The 25,912-nt window shown below is 36.8% G+C and overlaps 1 protein-coding gene across 2 annotated transcripts in view; it reads right to left on the bottom strand.

Moving 5' to 3' along the window:
• The window catches only part of grin2da (glutamate receptor, ionotropic, N-methyl D-aspartate 2D, a), a 187,858-nt gene that overhangs the window by 26,977 nt on the left and 134,969 nt on the right, over window positions 1-25,912 (bottom strand). For both annotated transcript variants that reach the window (XR_014089670.1, XM_008422705.3), the window contains exons 8-14: window positions 23,955-24,160; window positions 21,773-21,941; window positions 15,047-15,200; window positions 8,244-8,369; window positions 6,407-6,519; window positions 4,484-4,600; window positions 3,869-4,029 (exon numbers count right to left, since the gene is read on the bottom strand). Coding sequence is in view for 1 of the 2 variants with exons in the window: in XM_008422705.3 (XP_008420927.2) it covers window positions 3,869-4,029; window positions 4,484-4,600; window positions 6,407-6,519; window positions 8,244-8,369; window positions 15,047-15,200; window positions 21,773-21,941; window positions 23,955-24,160 (1,046 nt within the window). In the remaining variant the exon portion in view is untranslated. The remainder of the gene's footprint in view (window positions 1-3,868; window positions 4,030-4,483; window positions 4,601-6,406; window positions 6,520-8,243; window positions 8,370-15,046; window positions 15,201-21,772; window positions 21,942-23,954; window positions 24,161-25,912) is intronic.

The following is a 25,912-nucleotide window of genomic DNA, read 5'->3' on the forward strand; positions in this document are numbered from 1 at the left end:
TCTGCATTACTCCCCCTCAATCTTAACCCCCGCTCTCCTTGAGCAGAATTAACTGCGCAATGTATATTTTACTGTAAGGAGCTCGGTGGTCATGATTTTCCCACCGCACTGCGGTTGTGGTTGGTATGTATTATTAAGAAGCTGTTCATTTTCTTTGGCTGTTTGTTTGCCTTGCCTCTCTCTCCTGCTCCTTCATGCAGCAACAATGATCCTGATGGGACCTCAGAGGTTACAACAGTTAGCTCAAGTTTCTGAGGTAGCACAGATCAATGCGCTCACAGCCACGCAAGAGGATTGTGTAACTGAGCCGAGTTTGGATGGAACAACTGCCTCAAGTAAAGGATAAAATACAGAGTTTACGGGTTTGGTGTACAGTTTGTACATCTCAAACTTTTCACATCTTGTCTCATCAAATCACAAACTTTAATGATTTAATGAGTTTATGTAAGTGGCCAACACAAAGGACCATATAAATTGTTTAAAAATCATTTATATTTTTATTCAGCTACCTTTAGTTTGACACTCCAAAATAAAATCCAAGGGAACACATTTCTTGGGGAGTCACTTAATTAGTAAATATAGTTTATATGTGGTTACCGTATTTTCCGCACTATAAGGCGCACCTAAAAACCTTCAATTTCCTCAAAAGCCGACAGTGCGCCTTATAATCCTGTGCGTTGAGCCACAACAGGTCTAGCTACTATGGTAAGCAGCCGCCGACTTCATTTTTGCCCGTAGAAGAAGAAGAAGCGTGCGGTGTATGCTGGGATAGTTGTCAGAACGCTGGTTTGTAATCTATTAATAAAGTTTGACTGACCTATCTACCTACCGACCGTCTAGAATCAGGTCGTCTGCAGGTCACTGCGTTCTCCACCAACATGCTGTGCGCGAACGGAGAAGGGTGACCATCGTCCGGCCACGCCCTGGCCCAGTTGCGGAAGGCTCTCCTCGCCGACCGGAGTCGGACTGTTTTGTTGACAGTCCCTTTAGTGCAGCTCCATCTAGTGGATGCATATTGTAACTCCAGCCTCTACTGTAAGCGTCTATTCTATGAGCCTTATAATACGGTGTGCTTTATATATGAAAAAAGTTTTAAAATAGGCCATTCATTGAAGGTGCGCCTTATAATCCGGTGCGCCTTATAGTGCGGAAAATACGGTAATGTCTTGTCAGGACAAATACAGCTGTTCTGTGAAGGCATCCATGGATTTTTATTTAAACTAATGAACATGCCAGACATTTCAGGGATTAATTTTTTAATGGGTTATAAAACAATCTTCCAAGGTTCAACATTGTAGGAAGGACTATTCAAGCCATGTTTTGAGAATTAAAAGATTATGGTACAACTCTAAACCTTCAAAAGAATGAGCATTTAAATAATCTGTCCTCCCTGGTAACTTGGTAAATAATCAGAGGCTCAAGACTCTGGGGGTTTTGTATCCACAATTCCACAATTCAGGTGATAGAATTTATGAACAGCACAACTATTAGCCATCCACTTGACAGATCTAGCCTTTACAGGAATGTGAGAAAAATGAAGGCATTATTGAAAGATGTCATTTCTCCAGTTTGCAACAAACCAAGCAGGGTGAACCCAATATGTGAAAGAATGTGCTCTGGTTAGATCCAATGAAAACCAAACTGTTTGACCTATGAAAGAAAAAATGGTATGTGTGGCAGAAAACTAAACGTGTACATCACCCTGAATAGTCCTTTTGTGCCGTTAAAAGATTGAGGTGGCAGGGTCACGCTGCGTTAAAGAGAGACTTTTAAATGTTACAAAAGACTCCAGACAAGGGCAGAGTTTCAACTTGCTGCAGGATGACAACATTAACCAAAAAACATAAAATGCAATGGACTGCTTTAGCCTTACGTATATCCATGTGTTAGAAAGGCCTGGGCAAAGTCCAGACCAAGTTCTGAGGGAAAATCTGTTGCAAAACTTCAAAACTGATTTTCACAGAAGCTCTCTATCCAATTACACAGAGCTTGAGTTATTTTGAGTTGAAGAATGGAGGAAAACATCCCTCTGTACATGTGAAAAGCTGGTTCACACTGCAGTAAAAGGTGGTTTCATAAATGTTAATTTAATGGGTCTGCAAAAGAAATGCAAGAATCCTGTTATGTGCACTACTTTGTGCTGTTCTCTCATATAGACTAAAGTAAAATTCATTAAACTTTGGAGTTTCAAATGAGATAATCAAAATGTTCACAGGGTTTAAATAATTTTGCAAACTGTAAATCAAGGGAAAGTACTATTGTAAAAAACAATATCTGCAGCTACAACACTTGATATTTAACACCAAAACAATTTAAAAGTAAAAATCTGCTCAATAAATCGTCTTGTGGATGCTACAAATTTGCTTTTAAAAGCAAACGAGACATGAGTTCAATAAAGAGCATGACTGTCTGTCTATAGAGTTATAAAATTTACAATTAAAATATTGTTAAGGGCATCCAATCAGAACATAATAATAGCATCATATATCCTGCAGAACAGAATAGCAATTATAAAGAACAACATTGTTAATGTTGCAAGTGGAAGTGTTAAAACTTTAACTGTTTGGTACTGAAAGCTTACAGGCTAAAATAAACCAAACAATCTTTTACAAAATGCATTTTCTGGATCCAGCCGTGGGCTCCTCTGTAGTGCTGGAGTGTGTTGCATTGAAAAAGTGTGTTTTGTGTTTGACATGGTGTTGGATTAAACCCCTAGAGAAATTAGGCCATTTTGTTTGGTCATTAATTATCTTCCAACTACATTAGCCATCACCTCAGAGTAAAGACTGGGCACCACTGGGTTTATGTTTGCAAATTAATGAGATAAACCTCTCAGTCAGCGAGAGCTTGACTAAAACTGAAAGTTGTTTCAGAATGTACGTAATTCAGTTTTACATTATTTAGCAAAATTGACTTTCGTTTAAACTAAATGTGTGATGGACATTTATACATAAAAGATGTGGGTTTCCACATCTAATTGAGTGTTTATTTGAGTTGCTGGTAAATGTGTAATACCATATGCTAAAAAAGCACAACCTGTGAGATCTTTTCAGAATTAAATACAAAACTGATTGGTATCACAGCAGCATCCTTACCTTACTGGTAACTCCATGTGTACAGAGTCACTTTACCGCTAAATGTACAGAGTTCACAGATGACTTCATGACAGATAAAGGTCAACAACACAGAAGCGCAGGCTAATTGAAAAATTGAACAAAAGCAACTTTTACAAAAACATATATGATCAAATAGGTAAGAAAGACAAAAGCTCTCTGTTGTCTGCACACCTTCCCAGTCATACCTGTAGGCAGCCAATGCTGCAGGGTGTGGTGTGTAAACGAACAGCCTTTGTTAACTCTGATAAGCATTGGAGGTATTTCTTCTGAAACTCTGAAAGTTGTTTTCTCACTGATCTTGTTTCCGAAGTGCCAACAATCAAACGTCCATATCTTTTTCTCTTTTTTAATTTTTGTGTTGACATCCTTAGAAAGCTTGGAATCCACATAGTAAATTACTTGAAATGCCCCCAGGGAGACTTGCTCCTAATGTTATAGCGAGTGACATATGTTTTTATTAACCTCACAGTTCAGTCAGAGAAATGTTTTTTAGTGGCCTGATGTAATATTCTATTCCTAAATATGTTGTTTTCATTAGCTGTGAGTGGAATCATCATAAACAACAGAAGAAGCTTTAAAACACTGTTCTGTGAGTAACTAATCTATATAATGTGTTTCACTTAGTGTATCAAGTTACTGAATTAAATTAAGTCAATCACACTCTAATTGATCAAAGACGACTGTATGCATATTTAAGCAGCCCTGCAGCAATTTCTCCCTCCACCACTTTCATCATCTTCTCTCTTTCTTACCCCGACTTTAGGTTGTCAATGGCCTCCTCCACACCTTTCTGGTTGTTGCGGATCATATACTGGTGCATGTTGGGATAGTTGGAGCGGATGTTCTCCTCGGTGCTCCCATTCGGCACTGTACCAAAGCGCAGTGGTGGGTACTGCTCTGTCGGGTGCTGAAACTGCACGAGAGGAACAGGTGGGCAGAGATTAACGTGGCAGACGGAAAGTGGGAAGCAAACGCGAGTCACTGGAAAAAAATGAAGGAGATGAGTTGATCTCCGCTGCAGCATGAAGTGCTGAGGAGATTCAAAGTCTGCACTTTCAGAGTGAGGCCTGGGGGGTGGAGTTTTCTAAAGAGGTGGGGCAGATTTTAATAAAACACGTGAGGTTTTAAAGTGTCGTAGCAGCAGGATATAGATTTGCGGATTCTATTGACAGGAATCAGACTGAGGAAAGCCTTCACTTTGTTCTGCTAAAGAAAACAAAAATAGCAACCAATTTGGTGTAGACAGTTTTAAATGCTTCCTGTCTATCTTGAATGTTGTTTTTTTTTTTTTCATTTTTGACTTATGCAAATCCACATAAAACTTGCAGTTTGAAATTCTTATTTGCACCGTCTACTCAAGATCTCACCTTCTTATCAGACAGCCCTGACACCGTGTCGATGTATTCCTCCTGGATCATGAAGGCAGCCAGGTTGGCAGTGTAGGAGGCCAAGAAAATGACAGCAAAGAAGGCCCAAACCAGCACCTGGACATGGAGATGACCAACGAGCCATGAGCGTGACAGGAGCAGGAAGTATTTTTAAGGTTCTGGTGACAATTTCAATTTCTGAGCCTGCAGCTGAAGGTCTCTGTTGAACTGAGAATCATTTGTCAGTGAGTCACGTTTAACCTCCTAAAATGTCACTGAAACCTTCTTTCAACTTGTTGTATAAAACTATATAGCAACAAGATTAGTCAAAAGACATTGTAACTTTCTTTTTCACAGCATTGATATCCTCAAGCAAACCTTGAAACTGTGATCAAGAAAAACAAGCACTACTGATATTCAACCAGAACAGTTTTTACACAATGGTTTGGTTTCTCTAAGCGATCACTAAATTTATAAACATAAATGCTTTAGCCATGAAACCACGTATCTATATTTGGAAAATGATTTTTAAGTAAGAAAGAAAGTAATTTCTGAATTGTGGTCAAAACTCCACCTAAATTTGACCAAAATAAGAAGAAATGCTGAAAAAGTAGAAGACAAAGTATATTGATATGTGTGGGCCGTTTGATTAGATCTCTCAGAATGTATATAGAAAAAAAGTGAAATCAAACGTCACAAAATGTGCTGATGTCCAACTGCTATTTGACAGGGCATTGGCTATGGGCAGAATTAATCATGTTAACAAAACAAGCTTCTTTATCTATTTATATTTGAAGAAAATCAGAGAATCTGCAGTGTAAATTCACCAATTAGTTGTAAGCATTTCTGTAGCTATATGAAAATCTTCATCTTTTTTAACAGAAATATATAGTCATAGTCCTGATCATTTAATTAAATTTGGTCTAATCATTGTGGAACTACCTGTTACTAAGATGATTAATGCTATTTCCAACACTCCATAACAGAAGCTGCCCTAAATAATAGTCTTGCTGATAACAGAACCCCTGATGTTAAAAGCACTTGGCATAAAATGTAGCAATTTAGATGCAACACTTTAACTGCCCATCATTGTTCAAGTCTGACTTTTATCTAGAAAGAAAAGGAAATATATGAACCACAATACGATGCAATGAATACATTCTTGCAGTTAATGATGAAAGGGGTTTTATGTTTCTGTTTATGTGAACTACATTTGTCTAAATATTAGTTATTGACAGGTTCTGCTGATGAGAAATAAAAAGGAAACAATGTTTGTAATGTTTAGGAGACATGCCTGTTGTCATTTTCAGACATTAAGGTCTGAAAATGAACACAATTAATTATTTGAAGTCCTTTAAAAATATTCCATGTTAGCTGGTGAGGCCTCTTATTATATCAATATGCAAGAACATGTCTAAAGAATTATTTCTACTAAAACAAGACATTTGGGGGGGAAGAGTTGTCAATGCAGAAAAATACATCATAAAGGGACATATGGGATTTGGTGGAAAAATAAAATGTTCCCATTTTGTCATCTCACTTTAAAGACATTTTGCTGGGAAGCAGAAAATACATTTGCAAAGACCGAACTAAAATAAGCATCTTCACTTTACCTCATTGACCCCCTTTGTAAAGCTAATTGAGCAGCTAATGAGCTCGTGAGATGATCAGGTTTGTTGTCAAAAGCACTTGGGCTGACATTACGAGTAAAAGAAAAAGACATTTTGAGTCTGTCACTGTAGGCTGAGGTCACCAGCATTTGGCTCATTTCTTCTGTTATAAGGACGCACATACAATGTAAGTTTCACAAATAAAATAAAAAAAAAACAGTCAGTAAGACAGCTATACAACAAGAAGAAAAAGGAAACAGGCAAAGAGCAAATCAGTGAAACTTAAAGTGAATTTAGTGAGCAGAATAGTCACCATGATCTTGCTGGTTGTTCCTCTGGGATTTTCCACAGGAACAGAGTTGTTAAAAACCAGAGCCCAGAGCAGCCAAACAGATTTACCAATGGTGAACTTGGATCCCCCCGATTCTGGAAATGAGTAAAGAAGAGGAAGAAATAAAGCAGTTTTCATGAAGCAACATTTTGGGGATGCAGTAAATATCTTGTGCTACAAAGTGGAAAATAGTAACATGTCAATTCAAAATGTATCACCATTTCCTGACATAGATTCTCTAGTTAGATTACTTAATAAAAGAATGTGACAGCTTAAGAACAGGATATAGAACTTTAGGTGTGGTTTCCAACGGTAAAGGGTTTATGCATATTTTTCAGTTTCATTCTTCTTGAAACACAACTTGCCCTGGGCCTCAAACCTTCATTTTTTAAATCTTAAATCCTAAGCTTCAGTATGACTTTAATGGTGATGTTTTTACAGATGAGAAACTGACCTTCCCCCAAAACTCTACAAAAACAGAAACTAGCAGGAAAAAGGAAGGACTAAAGAAATGAAAAAAGGAAAATACATAAAAATATAGAAGGATACAACTTTTAGACAATGGGACAGGGAATAATGTTAAGAAGAATAAATAATTTATAATAGTCTTCTTGTATTTTGCTGCTTTTTCAGACCCGAAAGCTACTGAGATCAATTCTATACATTTGCTGACTGGATACAACCCCTGAGTATTCAATACAGATTGATTTCCTGACAATGCACCACATGAAAATATTATTATATCTTACCAATTTTCCTAACAAAACAGGAAGAACAAATAGGTCAAATGTGATGTTAAATAACATGTAGTGTTCAAGGGGAAAAAAACAACAAAAAACTACATAAACACTTTGTATCCTCTGGTGCTGCTGGTGTGTTTGGTTTGTATTTATCACAAGGATTCAACATTCTAAAAAAATGTCCACTAGAAACACACCCAAACCTTTTACAATAAGGATTCTCCAAACACTTATTTGAAGGTTTTATCCTGTTAAAGTATGCATTTCTTTGGGCCAGTTGTAATAAAGTAGTCGAGGAACTTTTACCAAACAACAGAAAAAAGAAATTTTTAGACTTGCTGTTGGACTTGGAAATTTAAATATGTGGTTTTTCAATATTTGTTCTGGCCAGGATGTTATTCGAATCAATGTAAATGTAAGAATATGAACCTAGCTAATTCAAAAGTTCAACAGTGATATCTAAAGGATATGTGGTTGTACAGAGATGGCAAGCTGAACATTTGACCTTTGCTATTCTACATTTATAGTAATATAGTTCTGTAATTACGACCAAAAACAAATCTTAGATGTGAAATAAAATGTTTCCTGCTGAAGGTTAAACTCAAGAAGGTTTAATGCAGAAGGAGAATCTAAACTGCCTTTGGCCTGTCATTCTGAAACTGTTTTTTTACAATGTGTGCCAATCAAATAAAATATAACGAGAAACATCTCTGGATAATCAAGTAAAATGAATATGGCTGGACAGAAAGACAGTCAGCAAAAAGTTGGACTAAATCATAAACTGATAAGTGGTAGAAAAATGCCAAAACCATCCATCACTGCATTGTCAGTGTTTGCTTCATAACATATAAATGAGGCATACTGTGGAGTGATTGCTTTGACTTGTGCAGTCAAATAAATAAATAAAAAAAATTAAGAAAAATAGGACGCTTTGCATAATTTGTGCAAACGTCCTCCTCAAATCAGCCCCCCCCTCGCTTACTTAACTGACAAATTGACAAGTTGGTAATAATGGCGTGACATGAGTAGTGGCGGTGGCTTGATTGGCATGCTAAAGCTGGAGGGACTCCATCTCTTACTCTTGGCGCTCTGCAGGCTACGGTTGTATCCCACGGGGCTGAAGAACTCAAAGATGAAGACGGTGACAGCCACCACTGACAGGCACATCACAAACATCATCACCCACACCGCCGGGCTGTAGGGCTCTGCAACGCACAGAGAAACACACCGACGCCCATGCAAACATCAGATAAAGTTATAGAAAGGTGTCCATCATCCACAAAGCCCGACAATATCAAACATGAACTTGAATGGATGGTGGACAAGAAAAGGAAGAGAGAAAAAAAAGAGTTCTGGGCCTTCTACTGGCTTTATCTTTAGCAGTATTGTTTTTATCTGTGAGGGGGCTGTTTGTATCTATAGAGACGGAAAAATGCTAATTTTTTTAACTTATCGTAAGCCTAATATTTTGAAAGGACAAAGTATTAGACCTTGTCCACAAAAATTATTGAAATTGGCAAAGAGGTGAACACAAAGCAAGAGGAAAGATTTGTCTTTTCTGTTGCTTTTTTAGCCATGCACATTTAGTTTGAGTCTATAATGAACAACCTAATGACTTTTAAACTTCCAGATTGTATGTATTTTTGGTAAAATATTTGTTTTCAATGTCATACTGTGTACGTGAAGGGCTTTAGGTAAATTAAAAATAAATTTAATGTTCTACTGTTATCAGTATTGCCTAACAATATATTTAAAGATGTTTTTACCAAGTAAAACAGCAAATTTTTGAAGTGTTTATTTGTACATGATTATTGTCAATTTTTGAACCATCTCTCAACAAGAAGCCAGCTTTCCACAGTAACCATACTAGATTTATTAGCCTAAAATATGAAATTGGACTTGTGGAATCCTTTACTTTGGAGAAATTCTTACTTACTTTTTCTTAAATGCATAACTGTAGGTGTTGATAATTTTACAAAGATCAGCACAAAGTTAGGAAGCCATACAGTTTACGACAGTAGATGGAGCGTTGGCTCATATAAATATGGGAAGGCTTTCTTGGTGAGTAAACAATACATTGTATCCTTGTCACATTACATCAATGCTACTTTTTTTGACGAACATATTTATGTAAGGAATATGAAATACATAAGGTTGTGTTTATGTCAAGAATATTTTTAGTGTTATATTTACCTCTATAAAAAGAAATGTAAAACCTGAAAACTATAGCACAAAAAAATATTTTTTTTCTTTTCACAAAGCGAGGAACAGCGAAACTGTTGGCAGAGGAAACAAAAAGATCCACCTGAGATTTTCCACTGTGCAACACAGACTGAGATCAACAGTGCTAGCAGGTGTACTGCTAATCAAACTACACTGGAGAGAAAAGCAGAGCTGCTGGGTTGATTCATCTCCACCTTACAGGTGAAGATGCTAAATCAAAGTCGACATTGTGCAGGCATACCAAAGAGCTACAAGCTCTGTTTACATACCGGGCTTTTAGCCGAGGCTTCCCTGCAGAGATGTACAGTGAGGGAGCAGGTGGAGACTCTCAGGATTTATCCATTAAACTCGCTGCCTGGCAGGGCTAATATGCTTTTAAGGCTGCGTGAGCTGCCAAAACGCGTGCCATGAGGGCTGAGGCACTGCTTTATAGTTCTACCAAGATTTTTCATACCGCAAGAGTAGAAACCGTCATTACTTTGCTGCACATGATTTACAAAAAATAAGAAATGGATTGTTATTGGATTGTAGAAAAATGCATTGTAAGAAAAATAAAACTGAAAGAGCCTATTTGCTTTGAATTAGTGTTCCTTAACACTTACAAATATTTAATTTGAATGTTTCTGGAGGTTGTACTAATTAAGTGAAATCCTAAGCACTTAAAGCTACTGACTTGTTAGTGTATGCACAGGAGCTGTTTTATTAGCTCGCAGCAAGAGGAACCTGTTTATAGTTGTGTTTCACAATGTGTAGTTTTTAAACGTGTGCTGTACACCTGTGGATAAATCAAAATTGCTTCGACAGAGGAAGGTTGCAAATAATTACTTTGTGCCCTGAAAATCCTGAAGGTTGCATGATATTTATTTTCTTATAGTCTGGGGGGTGAGGAGCGTAAAAAGAAGCAGCGTTGTTTTGAAAGTGATGTCAGCCCTGAGTTAATATGCGAGTGGCTTTATTGTTTCTGCTCCCATTCAGGGCCAGCTGCCTCTCAGCAAGCCCCACAGTTTGGTCTCCAGCAGATATGTATGCTTTTGGGACAAGAGTGGTCTAATTTTAAATCCATACTGAAGCCAAGCTCAACGACAGAAGATAAATTCCCTGTTTCAAAGCTGTTCTTTGTAATACCTACACCTGGTTGAGGTCAGGTACCAGTCAGTCTGATTTCAGTGCCACTGAAACACACGTGGTTAAGATTGGGGTTAATGAGGTTTATTTGTCCTACCTCAAGGACAGGTGGGCAGCAGGTGCTACAAAAGCAACGGCATCATGTATTTGTTCTGCGTGCCAGCATGTTCACAGCCGGTATTGAGGGATTTAGACAGATTACTGTCATTCTCTGAGCCCTGGGAGTAGCAATACCAACTAGAATTAGCTATTTTTTAAAAAGAAGGATAACAATAATTAAACTCAGGAGCTAATATAACTTTTATAAACTGGAACATTGTGAAAAATAAGGACATGCCAAAAACAGATTTCTTCTTTATGCTCCGAAACATATTTCAAGCCATCAGATTTTTTTTTTCTCCATCAACTTTCAGTATCTGGCTGTTTTTCCATATTACTGTGTGTATTGGACTGTGCATTAACAGTTTAAAGAGCAAAACAAACATCAGAGCTGACAGGAGAGTGATAAGAGGATTAAGAGTGACTTCAGCCACAGATAGAGTCTAAATGGACATATTTTAATCAACATTTCTGACTCATCCTGGTTTCTGATGACAAAGGCATTAAAATATGTGAATGTTTTAAGAATTGAGCCATTATAAAATGCAATTCATGGGAGCAAAGGGAAGGAGAAAAAAAAAAAGAAGGACGCTTACAGGTACTATGTGATAACGCAGTTAAAATGTTAATTGATGAAGACTTGTGTCGATTTTTTAACCTTTTCTTTTTAAAGAAAATAGGTTGTCGATCAAGAATGAGGTCATTTTCAACTGAACTAAATTCAGAATTTTTTTAAGATTAACAGGCACAACATTATGTACATTTCTCATAAAACAGATGTAGCTCTGTTGTTACTGACACTTTAAAATATCTGGCATTTGATGTCAGAATGAGCAAAAATCCGGCAAAACTAACACACAGTTTCTAAAATAAAGTGGGATGAAAAAAAGATTTTAAAAAATCATGTTTTCTGTTTACATAAAGTTAAAGAAAATTGCTCTTGCTTACTTTTTTTTATCACTTTAAATACTAACAAGGAGATGATTAAGGTGTATTTAACAGAAATGACTTTACTCACTAAACTTCTAAATGCCTTCCTGCGTTTTATGAGTCATTTTCTTCCTCCCACTCAATTTGCTGAAGTCGACTCGTTCTTACTGTGCTTTGTTTTTTCTCCCTGGATTGACTCTTTTGCTATTGACCTCTTGCGTTTCCTTTTGCTCTGGATTCTCTCTGGCCTTGCATACCTGTTATACTCTGTCAGCACTGCATGCAGTCATAAATTGCATTCAAAAGTACCACTGCACCAATGAGGCCAGAGCTTGGTGTGGCATCACTGCCTGTCCTGCAGCCTGGAGAAAATGAGATAAAAAAAGCCTTGGGAGCGCTGCACCTCTGTCCAACCGTGACATGTTTCAGATTGTCTTTTAAATCTCCACTGACAGACGGAATTATGTACTTCTGCAGCTGTGAATGTATGAATTAATGTGACTTAAGGCGTAAAGGAAAAGATCAGGTTTATGAGGAGAGAACCTGATTTTTGGTCAGATCCATGACCTTTGAGATGTAAATGTTATTACAAAGACAAAAAAGCTGAACATTTTATTGAGTTTTGCTGCTAATTTTTGCATTTTGAAGGAGTTCTTCCAATATAAAGCAAATACAACAGCAGCCTCCATATTACCTTACTTGCAAAGAAAATCACATCATCATATTACCATGCAGTAGGCTACGACACAATGAGATTAGGATATGCAGTTTTACCCTAATTATGTTAAATACTCAATGCTGTACAGATCTGTCTAGCATTGTTTTACAACTCAAAGACATGCGCACTGCTCACTGCAGCAAAAATGTGCACCGAATTCACACAAGCACAAATGGAAGGCTTAGAAAGTAATCGCCTGAGACACCGAACTGTGTTAACAAGTCGTTTTTGCTACAGGGCACAGTCTCATCTGGCCCATCCAGAGCTCACACACATATATGAGCAGAAACCAGTCACTGTGTACATTAAAGCATCTGAGAGCATTTAAAACGTCTCAAGCGCTCTAACAAAGGCATTAAACCATGCTCGTTTACTCTTTTGTGCTACATCTATATTGTACCAAGAGTCCCTCTTACTGTGTGGTAAGCCTCATTTCTTTCCTTTTAACACTTTCTTCATCTTTCTCTCTGCCCACATTTTTCTCCCTCCATCATCTTACCATGTCTTTATGCCTGGATATGTACGGAATTAATCTTAGAAGATTTGTTACCCAGCAGGTGTTATCTCAGAAGTGGCCAGCTCGTTTTGAGTGCTGCAAAAATCACATTTTAAGTCGGCATCCATCAGCTTTGGCTTGAGAAACAAAAGCACAAATTAGACTCCTCAAGTGGGAGACAAAAGGCATGTCAGAAGTAAAGGCGTATTACATGTCTGAGGAATTAGAGAGCACTGTGCAGTATTATGCAAAAGGTTTTCATTGGTTTACCCCCTTCGTAGACGTACATCCTCTACTAAAGAAAAGCAAAATAACAAATAAAATATAAATCATATTTTTAGTTCATAGTAACTGCATAGCCTCCATTATTGTTTCTCTTTGTTACTGGTTTGGTTTTACAGTAGATTCATGATCTTCAGTTCAGGTTTTTGGATTTTTAAATTGATTGCTTTTGAAACTTTTATTTCTTTGAACATCTTAATTTGTGCTCTGCTCCTTCTTCCCTTTTTAGATCCATTTAAGTTCTCCACAGCCAACAGCCCTAATATGGCACTGAGCCGTGTATTAATATCTTCTCTTCTACCTTTTTGTTTTTTCTTTTAATCCGTTTAAAAAAATCCCTCCTGTGTAAGTGGGTTTTAAAGTGGAAGAGGAAAGAAAACTGTATGTTTTCTCAGGGAGCAAGAATAATAGCGGGTCAATACTCCCAAAGATTCTCTAAATCAGCCCTTTCCAACAGCTACAACTGCATCACAACATCGGATTCCCGTTGAGCTGCAAACTGCCTCTTCTGATTTTTTTCCAGCATCGCCGTTTTTATGAAGGTTAAAAGGAGTTGTTTTTTTTCTAGACCACAGTCTAATGCATGACTAAGAACGCAAATGTAATAACTGTTTCAGTGTAGATAAAAGAAACATTTATTGAACAAATTTAAATGGAAATGTAATATACTGCCAGTTTTTATATCAGTGAAATACCTCAAGAAAAAGACAAAGGAACTGGAAAGTAAATGAAAGAAGTAGCAGAAAAGAAAATCTGGTTTTGAAAGTGAGCTACACATAAAACAAGTGTATCTTAAAATGAGGAAGCTGAAATCTAATGCTGAAAGAAAGGTAAATAAGCACAAAATAAGTTGGAAATATTGAAAATTGAAACAGTATAAAAGCCAGCTAAAATATTTTACACCCCAAACTGGCACCACTACAACAAACTTACAAAAAACAACGTAGCAAAATACATTTTTTAAACAATATTAGTATAAAAAAAAAATCTTACTACATCTAATCAAATTTTATTTATTTTATTACAATCAGGTGAGCAAAATTTGTATAATGTTTTTGTGAAATTACAGCTTTTTTTCATACTGGACTGCAGTGAGATCCTAAAATGAGGAGCCAGGAAAGGCAGTGAATCCCAGACAGGCAGTTAAACTGGCATTCACACAATCGAGGGAAATACACAAAAAGAACCAGATGTTGGCAGGGATATATTCAAGATACATCTTGTGAGTCTGAAAAACGAACATCTTAAACTGTAATGCCAGTACATCATTTCTATTCCTTATGATTTGAATCAAATGTAGGTTTTGTGAGCAAAGTTTATGTTGTAAATGTTATGTGCCGTCTATAAAATCTGTTTATTTGCACCGTTAACAATTCAGCCCCAGCTAATTTCTATGCTCTTTAAAGATGTTTCTGTGCTATCTTTCGAGGCTGTGTTTGTTTTATGCCTTGCGCCCGAGTTCAGTGTTCTGTGGTAACGTCAGAAACCTTTGGTAGATTGTCAATTTTTATAAGCTTGTACTTGAAATAAATATGAACATTGTGAAATGCACAACAAGTTTGCTCTTGAAATGTTTACAAGTGAGGTGATTATATAAGAAGTTGATTTTTCTTGACTAGCTTATCGTCAAACTTTTCTTGAATTGATGAGACCAGGGCAGTACAAACTGTGATGTGGGCTCCCAGTATATAAGAGTGTTGGAACAGTATGAGGTGAGAACTGCGAAGCAAAGAGGTGATGTGTCAGTTTTCTGCAAGTATCACAAGGTCAAGTTAAGTTTAACTGTAGGATTTCTATTTTTCAGAGAAACAGTGCAACATCAGTTGCAGAATTTTTGCTGTTTAATCAAATGTTTTTGTCATCACTCTGGTCTCAAGAATTGAGATTTTTGCAAATTATATATATTTTCAAAAGCATTACTATTACACTTATAATTAAATAAAATTTGAAATAATTAAATTAAATCGACTTATCCAGATACCTGAAGGTAAATCTAAACAGCAGCTTACCAAGAAAAGCAGAAGGGGATACGGTGCCGTTACTGCGAGAAACCATGACACTGATGCCGGTTTCCACGAAAGGAACAGAGAACTCCACGACCTCTGACCTCTCCTCATTAATGGTGAGGGAACCAATGGCCATGTCAGCCCTGTTGGATACAACCTAGAAAACACAACACCTGAAATTAAATTTTCAAGACGTTTGATGAAATAGTTCATGTGAAACTGATGAATCAAAACATTTTCACTCACAGATGAAGCCTTAAAACTATAAATGGTGCTAGAATGAATGTACAGTTTATAGAATAATACTCCTAATATTTTAGTAAAGTTGTTGTTATGAAGTTAACATATGGTTTGACTAAGTAATGTTTTCTACATAATTTCCGTTATCAGATCTGAATGCAGAAACATTTGACATCAGCAAACTCATCAATCTTTGACAGAAACAATTAGCTGCTTTATGTTTTTCTCAGAATACTGCAATATTGTCTTTGATAAAGAACTAAGTCTGAGATTTGAATTTCTCTTCTTTCTTTCAACATAAATCAGAGCTGTGTTCTTCTTCGAAGCTCCTCTGGCAGCAGTAATTGTGGCTCAGGTGGTCAGCAGGTGAAGAAATGAGGGAATTCGCAGCTCTGTCATGTTTCACCTGGCAGGGAACAGGGGTTGCATGACGGCAACTGAGGGACTGTGAAGGTTAGAGAAGCTGGATGCTGACCAGGAGTTCATTATTCTGCTGTGGCTTGACACAAAGAATCTGTGAAACAATAAAGGCTTTGCAGTGTCTGAGCCAACACCACTGAGATGCCTTTAACCATGCTCTTAGGTCCTGGAACTTTTCTTTGCTTTCTACTGACACTGACACTTTTCTTGTTTCTGTACTTTCTTGAATACTTACAAGTTTACTTCACAGTCTTATCATTGTAAGTATATATATATATATATATATATATATATATATATATATATATATATATATATATATATATATATATATATATATATATGTGTGGTAGATCTGAGCCTCTACCACACATCCTAAACACCAGAGCAATAGAGGCTCAGATCTACCACACCAGAGAAGACCCAAGGTGTAGGTTGTGCAAGGAGGCCCCTGAGACAGTCCAGCACATAATAGCAGGGTGCAAGATGCTGGCAGGGAAAGCGTACATGGAACGACATAACCAAGTGGCGGGCATAGTGTACAGGAACATCTGTGCAGAATATGGACTGGAAGCCCCGAGATTAAAGTGGGGAACACCCCCAAAAGTGGTGGAGAATGACCGAGCTAAGATCCTGTGGGACTTCCAGATCCAGACAGACAAGATGGTAATGGCGAACCAACCGGACATTGTGGTGGTGGATAAAGAACAGAGGAAAGCCGTTGTGGTGGATGTAGCAATACCAAGTGACTACAACATCAGGAAAAAGGAGCATGAGAAATTGGAGAAGTACCAGGGCCTCAGGGAGGAACTGGAAAAGACCTGGAAGGTGAAGACCACAGTGGTGCCTGTGGTCATCGGGGCCCTCGGGGCAGTCACCCCCAAACTGGAGCAGTGGCTCAAACAGATCCCAGGAACAACATCAGACATCTCAGTCCAGAAATGTGCAGTTCTAGGCACAGCCAAGATACTGCGCAGAACCCTCAAGCTCCCAGGCCTCTGGTAGAGGACCCGAGCTCAGAGGATGAAACAGACCACCCGCGGAGGGTGAGAAGGGAATTTTTTTTTTTTTTTATATATATATATTTCTACCTATACTGCATGTTCCTTATGGACATCCATTCATACATATATTCTTCCATTTCTCAAACCCAGACATCCCTCTCCCTACTGAAACACTCCAACTTCATTTTTTAAGGGACTGAAATACATTCACAGACCAGAAGGGATATTTAGTCCTCACTGTGTATGCTGGGTCAGCCCTGAGGTCTTCTCTCAGTAGGACGCATCTTGAAAACCTCAAAGGTGAGGCACACAGGAGGAATCTGACATCATGATCAAATGCCAGAACTACCTCAACTCACTCTCCTTTTGATGTGGAGGAGCATTTACTCCAAGCTCCCACTGCATGACTGAGCTCTTTACTATTCCCTTAAAAAAGAAAAAAATCCCAACATTCTTTTGGGCACGGACATTTCCTACTTCATAAGAACTTGATTGAAGAACTCCTAGGAAGTCTGCATGGATCCTTCCTACTGCAGAATTTGAATAATAAACTACAAAAACTACCAAAGATTGTAAGAACAGAATGTAATTTTGTTGAGAACCTTTCTTCACAATGAGACTCGTGTTAATTTCTTCTTTGTTGCATCTAATAGAATAATAAGTGTAGGTTATAACTGTTGGTGCTGCTGAGGATAATTTTAAAATCAGGTGTTTCCTGAACCAAGATACATAAAGTATCTATCACCAGCTCACATCTTTCCAGTGAACAAATATCAAAATATACAGTGAGGTGTTCATGCACCATCATATTTTTGTATATTGGGACATTTTTAATGTGCACTTGTAGATATATGCATGTAGTCACAGAGGTTGGAAACTGCTGTTTGCCTGATGACCATGTTCCTTTATTCCTAATATTATATTCAGTATTTCAATATGTTTATTTATTCCAGGGTGGTGTTAATTGCAGATATGTTGAATTCAAAATATCAAAAATAAAATCCTAATTAAATCTGAAGCGGATTAAGGGGAATCCCTCATGTTGCCGTCACATACAGCTGAGTAATTACACAGCAATAGGTGGAAATGGAGATCCAGTACTCTACACCCTATATAGCTAAAGAAACCCAAGCATTTTTTCTAATATCATAAAAATATTTTTTGAAATGTCAAAACATTATTTTTCACACTTAGAAACTGACCCCTAATAGCCGAATGTCCATTGAATTCTGAATTTATTATTATGGATTAATTTGTACAGATAGTACAAATTTGTACATTTGGGAACAGATCTGCAGTATCTTTTAACAAGGTCTGTTTGGTCCAATGACCACTATCATAAATCCAACTTTGATCTACGTTTCTCCAGTGGCATTTTGATCCTTTCTTTCAGTTTTAATTGCATGCCGGTCATTTCAATGACTGAGAGACTGCTGAGACACAATATGCAGAAGAAACAATAGGCACTCAATCAACTTTAGAAAAAAAAGTGCAAGGGATTAAACCTATGAAGTTAATTAAAAAAAAAATCAATTGTTTCTGGCTGAATCATCAGGAGACAGCAAAGACGGAACTGCTACAGGAACCCCTGGACATATAGGTACTCTACTTTTGATAACATTTCAATAGTTTCATCATTTCTTGTCAGAATCAATTAAACTTTGTTAGTCATCCTGTTTTTCCAGGTAGGTCATTTTAGATATCTGAACACAGCCATGGCTGAAAGCATCACCTGTGACACTTTTGTTCAGGAAATGCTTCATTCCAGCAAAGACTTCATACTGGGCACAACAATGATTCTCTCAGGATGACTCAGCATGTAGGGTGAGAAAATGTTAAGAATGTTGGAAATTACTGCCTGATTGGAAAGCACTTACACAGGAAGAGTAAGTGCAGGGCTCAGGGGCACGGTGAGGAATAGCAAAGGAAGCGTTCACTATCTGTAAAAGGACACTGAGGTCTGGATGAAAATAGAAATAAAATACAAAAGGGCAGCTTTGAGTGTATTCTTTTAAAAGGTGTTGCTCATGCAGCAGGAAGTGATGAAGAAAAGGATGGGATGAGTTGTTTTAACACACTTGCTGCCCCTGCTCACATGTTTGTGTGATACCGCAATTAAGCAACTTAATGAGTTACAGAGAGTTAATGAGAGTTGCTAGACTGGAGACAGCTGGAGACATGGAGAGAGACGCAAACCCTGACAGAGGAAGAGAAGCCACCTGCATCTCTGACACCTCTCTGAAACAGTGAGAAAGAAAACATATGGACAATACCCTCAGCTAATAAGTCTAGACCAAAAGAAAAGTAAAGTCTCATTTCTTCAAAACTACGTGCCAGCCTCCATTCCCTCCATTTAAAAAAGATTTAAAAGATTCTGACTATCTTTTAAAGTGAAGCTTCATTCAAAGTTCTTCAGACTTTCTCAAGGTCTGCTTTGATAGTAATTTCCTGTCCACTTTGTTTACTTGATTATGAAAGCACTCACATAAGGTGTGATTGAAATAATGAAAAGGAAGACTGGGAACTGGAAAATAAAGTCTACAGTAAAAGTATTGTCTAAAAAAAAATACTACCTAATATATGAAAATCATGTCTTTAAGAAGCAGGTCCCAAATCAAACAAGACCTGGAATGTGATGTGAGAGATGCATCATCCTTCAGTACATCATGTAATATATGCCAAGTTGTCAACTAATAGCTCTTGGGGAATCACTTTGTTGATGCTAAAATGGTATTTTCTGCATGTCAGACAGGTTTATCATTAGGATTTTTCATGGACTCATCAAAAGAGATTGGAGGACGTTCTGTCTTTTTGACAGGTTGCTAGTGGAAAAGTGCCTAGAAATTATACATAAAACCGTTATTTTGCTAATTTGTCTTTAAATGTTTTGAATGCTTTTTTGGTTTGAGCTTCAGACACCAACAAACTGACAAAAGAAAACAGACCACAAAATAAAAAGATCATCTATATTTGGATATTTTGCAGCTGAACAACAAATTTTTTTTACCAAAACCAAAGGCAAGAGTTTCAAGGTGTGTAATGTGTATTTGCCAGATACATGGCAATATTTTATAGCACAGTGTAGTAACTATTAGCTCTAACGGTTATGAAAATGCTGTATATATCAAAAATAACTTTGAGAAATTTGACTCCACAAGTGATGCGTTGAAAGCGGCCTCTGTTTCTTTAAGAATTTCCCAATCATTCTGATACTACACCTTCACCATATCGTTACAACATGCTTCTTTATTATGCTTATTATGCTGCAGTACTGCAGTTTCATAGAACCTGTTGCCTATCAACCTTTAACTCCTAAACGGAGAGCCGATGGTCCAGCCAAATTTGCAGTATTGTAATTCTGCCACACTTTGCGCTATCTGAAAGGGGAGAGTTTGCACGTTCCAGCAAATATCGGGTTATTACGGCAATTTCACCACTGCCATAACAGGGAGTGAAATTAATCTAAGGGGCACTCTTTTATTAGTTGGTAAATTGTGGAAATAATTTCCTAGACATTTTCTTAGACAATACTTTTACTGTATCAAAAGTAGAGTACCTATACGTTCCAGTTGTTATGGATAAATTGGAAAAATATTTACTCACAGGACATTTTAAGAACTGAGTACTATTAAAATAAGCAAAAACATCCAGGTGGACATTTTAAATGTAAGACATAAGAGTGCAAACTTTGTTGTAGCTTGCTAACAAATTCCAAATAATCAAACTGTTTGGTCAAGATTATTAAATAAATATGTGTCCACCTTAAAATATCTAGGTGGCCATTGTGTCACTGGAAAAGTCCTAGTGTTTATATAGCATCACGCGGTAGGTATCAGATTGCCATTTATGGCTTTTGGCAGCTTAAAATACAAGCTTGGCTAAATGCTTATAAAAGCTCAATTCACTGAGCTATTAACTCAGTAGCTATTAACTCATAGCAGACCACAAAATGCAAAACAATATTCTTTTAAGACAAATCTGGCTTGCTCTAAAGAAAGACTAATACCACTTCAATCAGCCATAAAGGTTTTTGAGTGGCTGTTACAAATGACCCATGGAGGCAGCTCAGTGTCCGTTTCTTTGGTAGTGAGTTTACTTTAAGAAACGTGGCTACAGGTAAAAAAAATGAGTATGAAAGCAACCAATTTTCAAATTTCAAACAGTTTTGCTCTTGAGTAAGACATTTGTACAAAACCAGAGGTGAAAAGCAACCTCTTCTCTTAAAGATTTGCTCATCTCTGCCAAAATATATTTAAAAACTTTTTTTTTTCTCTCTCAAATGTGTCTCCAAGGGATTTGGGATTCCAGTGAATGGAGCAGTCATTGTTCAGCGAGACTTCAATCCTACAATCTTTCTGAAGAAAGTGTGTATTGCTATCAAAGGTCTGATAATGTGATTTTGAGCATACAGCAGACATTTAGCTTAAGTCACAATTTATATCTAAAAGACACTGACACAATAGTTTCATTCAATGAACAGGAATCAGACAGCCAAGTCACTGGTTCTCATTTATTAGGTTTTAACTTTGAAACATGAAGCCATGCATGTTTCAAAGCTACGGTGTGTTTCTACGTAATTTAAACAAATTCTAGTGGGTAATCAAAATCAGATGACATTTTAACAGTCACTAAGTGACCCAAGTAATACACGGTCATTTGGCAATTACTATCTAGCTAATTATTTGGTAATTAATGGACTGTAAAACAAGGAACAAGAAATAGTTATCATACCAGCCAGATAAATTAATAGTTCAAAATATTACATTATGTTTTTAATATGCCATTTAAAATGTTGAAATGATTCTTAGTTTTCTAAAATTTTGCTTTCTTTTTTAGGCAGGAATGCAACCTGTGTAAAATCCTGCTGTCTCAATAAAAGTCACATTTTTTCAGATTAAAATCAACATGCAGGATTCACAGACAAAGAGATTTCCAGCATTCTATTCCAGAGCATCTAAATTCATGAAGAACTCTCCTTTAAAAACAAGATTTTTCAACTTAAGCACCTGAATATGGAAAGTATTGTAAAGTCAAAATCACATTTTGGTAATATTATGGATCTCACCTCTCCAACCATGCCGTTCCACTCCCCATCAATGTTTTTGCCATGTCTGCCATTTGTCACCAGGTAAAGATCATAGGTGAAGCCTACAATCTTAGCCAAGCGCTTTAGAACATCAATGCAAAACCCTTTGCAGCAGTGCTTCATGGGTGCAGCTCCGTCCAACACCATACTAAGAAACATTTTGGGAGAAAGGACACATATGTGTAAAAACATCATACTTTAACAGGAATAAGATGGTCAAACCTAAGGAGAATGTCCAAAAAACCTGAGTGAATAAAGGCATTTTTAAACATATTAAAGAAGATGGAAGAAAAAGAAGGCAGATTTATAAATTATTAGCAGGTGACTTTGAGTGGATCAATACAGCCAATTTGCCAATGCATTTGGAGAAGGGATGTTTTGATAACTTCAGCAGCTAATTTTTTTTTTTCTAAAATGTTCTGTATATTTAAAATAAAGTGTGTTTTGCTTCTAGGTTTTATTGAAAACACACTAGATTTCTGTAATGAGTCTGCTTTTCAGACTTTACGCAGCAAACACCTCAGCATGATGTGCAAGCTACACATAGAAGAATTCAAGTACGTTTTGATGACTATCAGTCAAGTGGCTGCAGTGGCCTCCATCAGCTCTCCATAGCAAGAGTGAGTTAGATGGCCTCTCAGACACTTAGCTATTGTAACCTCTTGACTGTGTTACCAAGCAACACAGTCTGAACTCTGGGGGAAATTGTTTCAATTAGAAGCTGCAATCACATTGGGAAAGAAGAATGGGACAAATCCCATTGTCCCATTCTTTCAAATGTGCCTGATCTTTGCAGAAACCTAATAAAATGCAGACGACAGAGCTGCAGAGTTTCAATCAGAAATTGCATCATCTCAATTAACATTAATTCAATTTTAACCATTTGCGTATTAAAGAATTTCATATATACTGCAACCAATGCAGCTTGGGTGTTTAGCAATTAATTGCATGGCTTCGTAAAATTATTTCTCATTACTACAAATGCAGAGAAATATAATTATGTGAAAACAGCTAGGAAATTTGAGACTTTAACTGCAAGTAACCGGGATCAGATAGATGGGATAGTAATACCTGTGATCCCAATTAAGGCAGTTTTGAATGCCTGGTAATGCAGTCTGTGACTAAACTCATCTCTTGATACCCGATGTTGGTGATTACTATGGATTTTATGTTAGCTGGTCATTTCACTCTTTAAGCCATTAATTGATGAAGAATTAACTCTTTATCTCTAACGACTAAAATAAGTGCAGGTGGGACAAAGAGTTTACTAATGAAAGACCAGGAGGCCAGAACACACACATACACACACAAATGTGGAATCTGTCTTTATCTGACAACATTCATATAAAATTAACTGTATGAGCATATAAAAAGTGATCAATCTGCACCAATTTAGGTCATATTGTATGTGGGACATGAAACAACATCTTTGCTATGCCAGCTGTAGTTCATATTCAGCTTCATGAAATGTTTAAATTTCTCTAATAACTACAGCATTTAAACTACTTAACATCCCATACCTTCATATTTACCCTCTACGGGATGCAGTGTTGTTCACTGGCTGTAATATTTTCTATAAGTCTGCCTCCTTGTTTATTATTTACATTGATTAAAAACAGCTGTTATCCTTGGTTAACGTTATAGTTTCAAGCTTCCTTTGCAGTTTTAATGAATAGTTTTAACAGACTATTGTTCCCATAAATGTTTGCTTTGATCTGTTGATGCCTTTTATTGTTTACATAAATGCTGGGAAGAAAATTATCTAATCCCCCAGGACAATTAAAAATCTGTTTATATATCCGTATCAATGGGTTTGAGTGGAAAACTATTTCATTAAACATTCTCTGTTTGCACAGTTCATCTTAGGATGATGTAGACGGTGGCCATAAAGTTTAATAACTGCTTCAGGAACGTCAGCTTGAGAATTGGAGGAAGATGTTTAATGAGATGTTGAACCTTTTTCTTTTTATGAAGCTGGTTGATAGAGAAAACATTACGTCAGGGTTGGCAATTGACGTAACCCTGACAATAGTCAACTCATAATGCCAGAAACTTTACCATACTTTCTTATTACCTCTGTTTATAGCCACAACAACATATTATTTTCAAGCACCCTTAAAAAATCTAATTTGAAATCATTTTATGCATTTTGTTTTACTACCTGGAATTAATAGGCATGCGACAGGGAACAGAGTCCCGGATGCAGGAGCTGGTTCCAGGGTCAGCAGGCTCCACGATGACAAAGGGCCTCTCCTCCAGGGTGACCACTCTGAGGTGCTGAGCATCGTCCAGAGGCTTCAGGAAGGAGCCGTAACGAGACCAAGGATGGTAACGCAGGCGCAGGTGTCCGTTCTCCCACCAGCCAACCTGAAACATGAAAAACAAAAATAGATCCTTCATTGTGGCATTTTTAGTAAATTCAAAACCTCCTATTAACCTTTTCCTTGTTTTAATTATTATTTCAAAACTATTTGTAACATTTACATTTTGTGGGATTTTAAAAAAGGATTTTTCACATTTTTAACCAGCATTTCATCGTGAGATTATTTTAGTTATCCACCTTCTAATTTCAAAATTGTTATCCATTACTCAGAAAAAAAAATCTTGCTGATTTTCTCATATATTCTGTTGTACAATATCTGAGTAAAAATAGATATTAAGTTGGACTAAATCATTGATCAGTAACACTTAGTTTGCTTAGTGATCAGCTATTCTGTGCACCTAACCTTAGTTTTAGGTTGACTGTCAGTGTAGCCATTACCACAGTAATTTTAAAAGAGAAAAAAAATCTGGTCTGAATATAACTATAGTTTAAAAAAACTTCACAGAGCACAAACAGAAATAACATAATTGTTTCTAGTATTTTAACGCCGTCTTTCTTACTTTCTTTTTAATGCACAGCAGCTGAAATATGAATGACATGATGCAACCCGATCTAGACAATTTCTAATCTCAAGTTCTAGTTCCTTTGGTTTCAAATAAAACTTAAAATTGTTCCTTGCATTTAGATTCTGCAGTTTTTCAGTCTATAACAGGTTTTCTTCCAAAATTGCCCTGTAAGTAGATAAATCCATAATCCCATCAACTCTGGAGGAGAAAAGCATTCCCATAGCATAATGGTGCCTCCAGCATGTAGTGTGTTCATGGTAAAGTGCAGTTAGTTTTCCACCACAAAGCAAAAGGTTCAGCTGTAGTTTCTCCTGCCTAGAGGACCAATATTTTCACTTTATCCCTTACATGCCTTGTAGTAAACTGCAAATGAGAATTATTTTGATTTTCCTGTAATTTTCCCTCTGATATGTCATTCTTTGGACTTCATCATGCTGTTTATTCAGTGATGCTGAGATTATCTTTAGTACAGGTAAACTCCATTTAACAATTAAGCAACTTCAAATGTAGTTTGTTGTAAGGAGATTTACTTATAGACACCTGAGTATAGGGAACTGAATAAAATGCAACGCACAATTTTCAGATTCATATCACGTTCTGAAAAATATAAGACAAACATTGTTGTTTTTCCCACCTAACAGTTGGTCTATCTTAAAATACATTGAATTTTGAGGTTATGTCACAAAGTGTGAACAAAGTGAACAAATTCTGAATACTTTTGCAGATCACTGTAAATGAATGATGTGAAAATGGGATGAACTGCAAAAACGGGGCACTGTCAGTCTCTGAAGAGAGAATGGGAAAATATTTGGTTGTTTCTGGTTACCTTAAAGCAAAATGAAGAAAAATTGGTCACGACTCACTTGTTCATAATCACCACATGCCGCTAATCAATGAAGGAACTCTTTGCCTGAGGCAAAGAGTTTTAGTTCAGCCTTATCTACCTTTTTCTTTCCTTTCTCTAATTTACACTTCAGTCACCTTATTGATGACAACACTCCCTGAATCAGAAATTACAATTTAGAGTGATTACTTATTTAGTCCTTACTGCCAGAGCGAAAATAATGTAAACTCCTAAATTGACCCATATGGGTTTGTTGTTTTATTTTATTTTGGAGAGATTTGTTAATCTAAAAAGAAAACTTTTCACAGCAATGTCAATGTAACTTTATCTTGTATTTTCATTTTACCACATCCCCATTCCATGCATGTTACAAAAGTTAACTCTAG

This window comes from Poecilia reticulata, chromosome 11 (genome assembly GCF_904066995.2).
Source record: "Poecilia reticulata chromosome 11, P_reticulata-male-v2, whole genome shotgun sequence".
Lineage (NCBI taxonomy): Eukaryota > Metazoa > Chordata > Actinopteri > Cyprinodontiformes > Poeciliidae > Poecilia > Poecilia reticulata.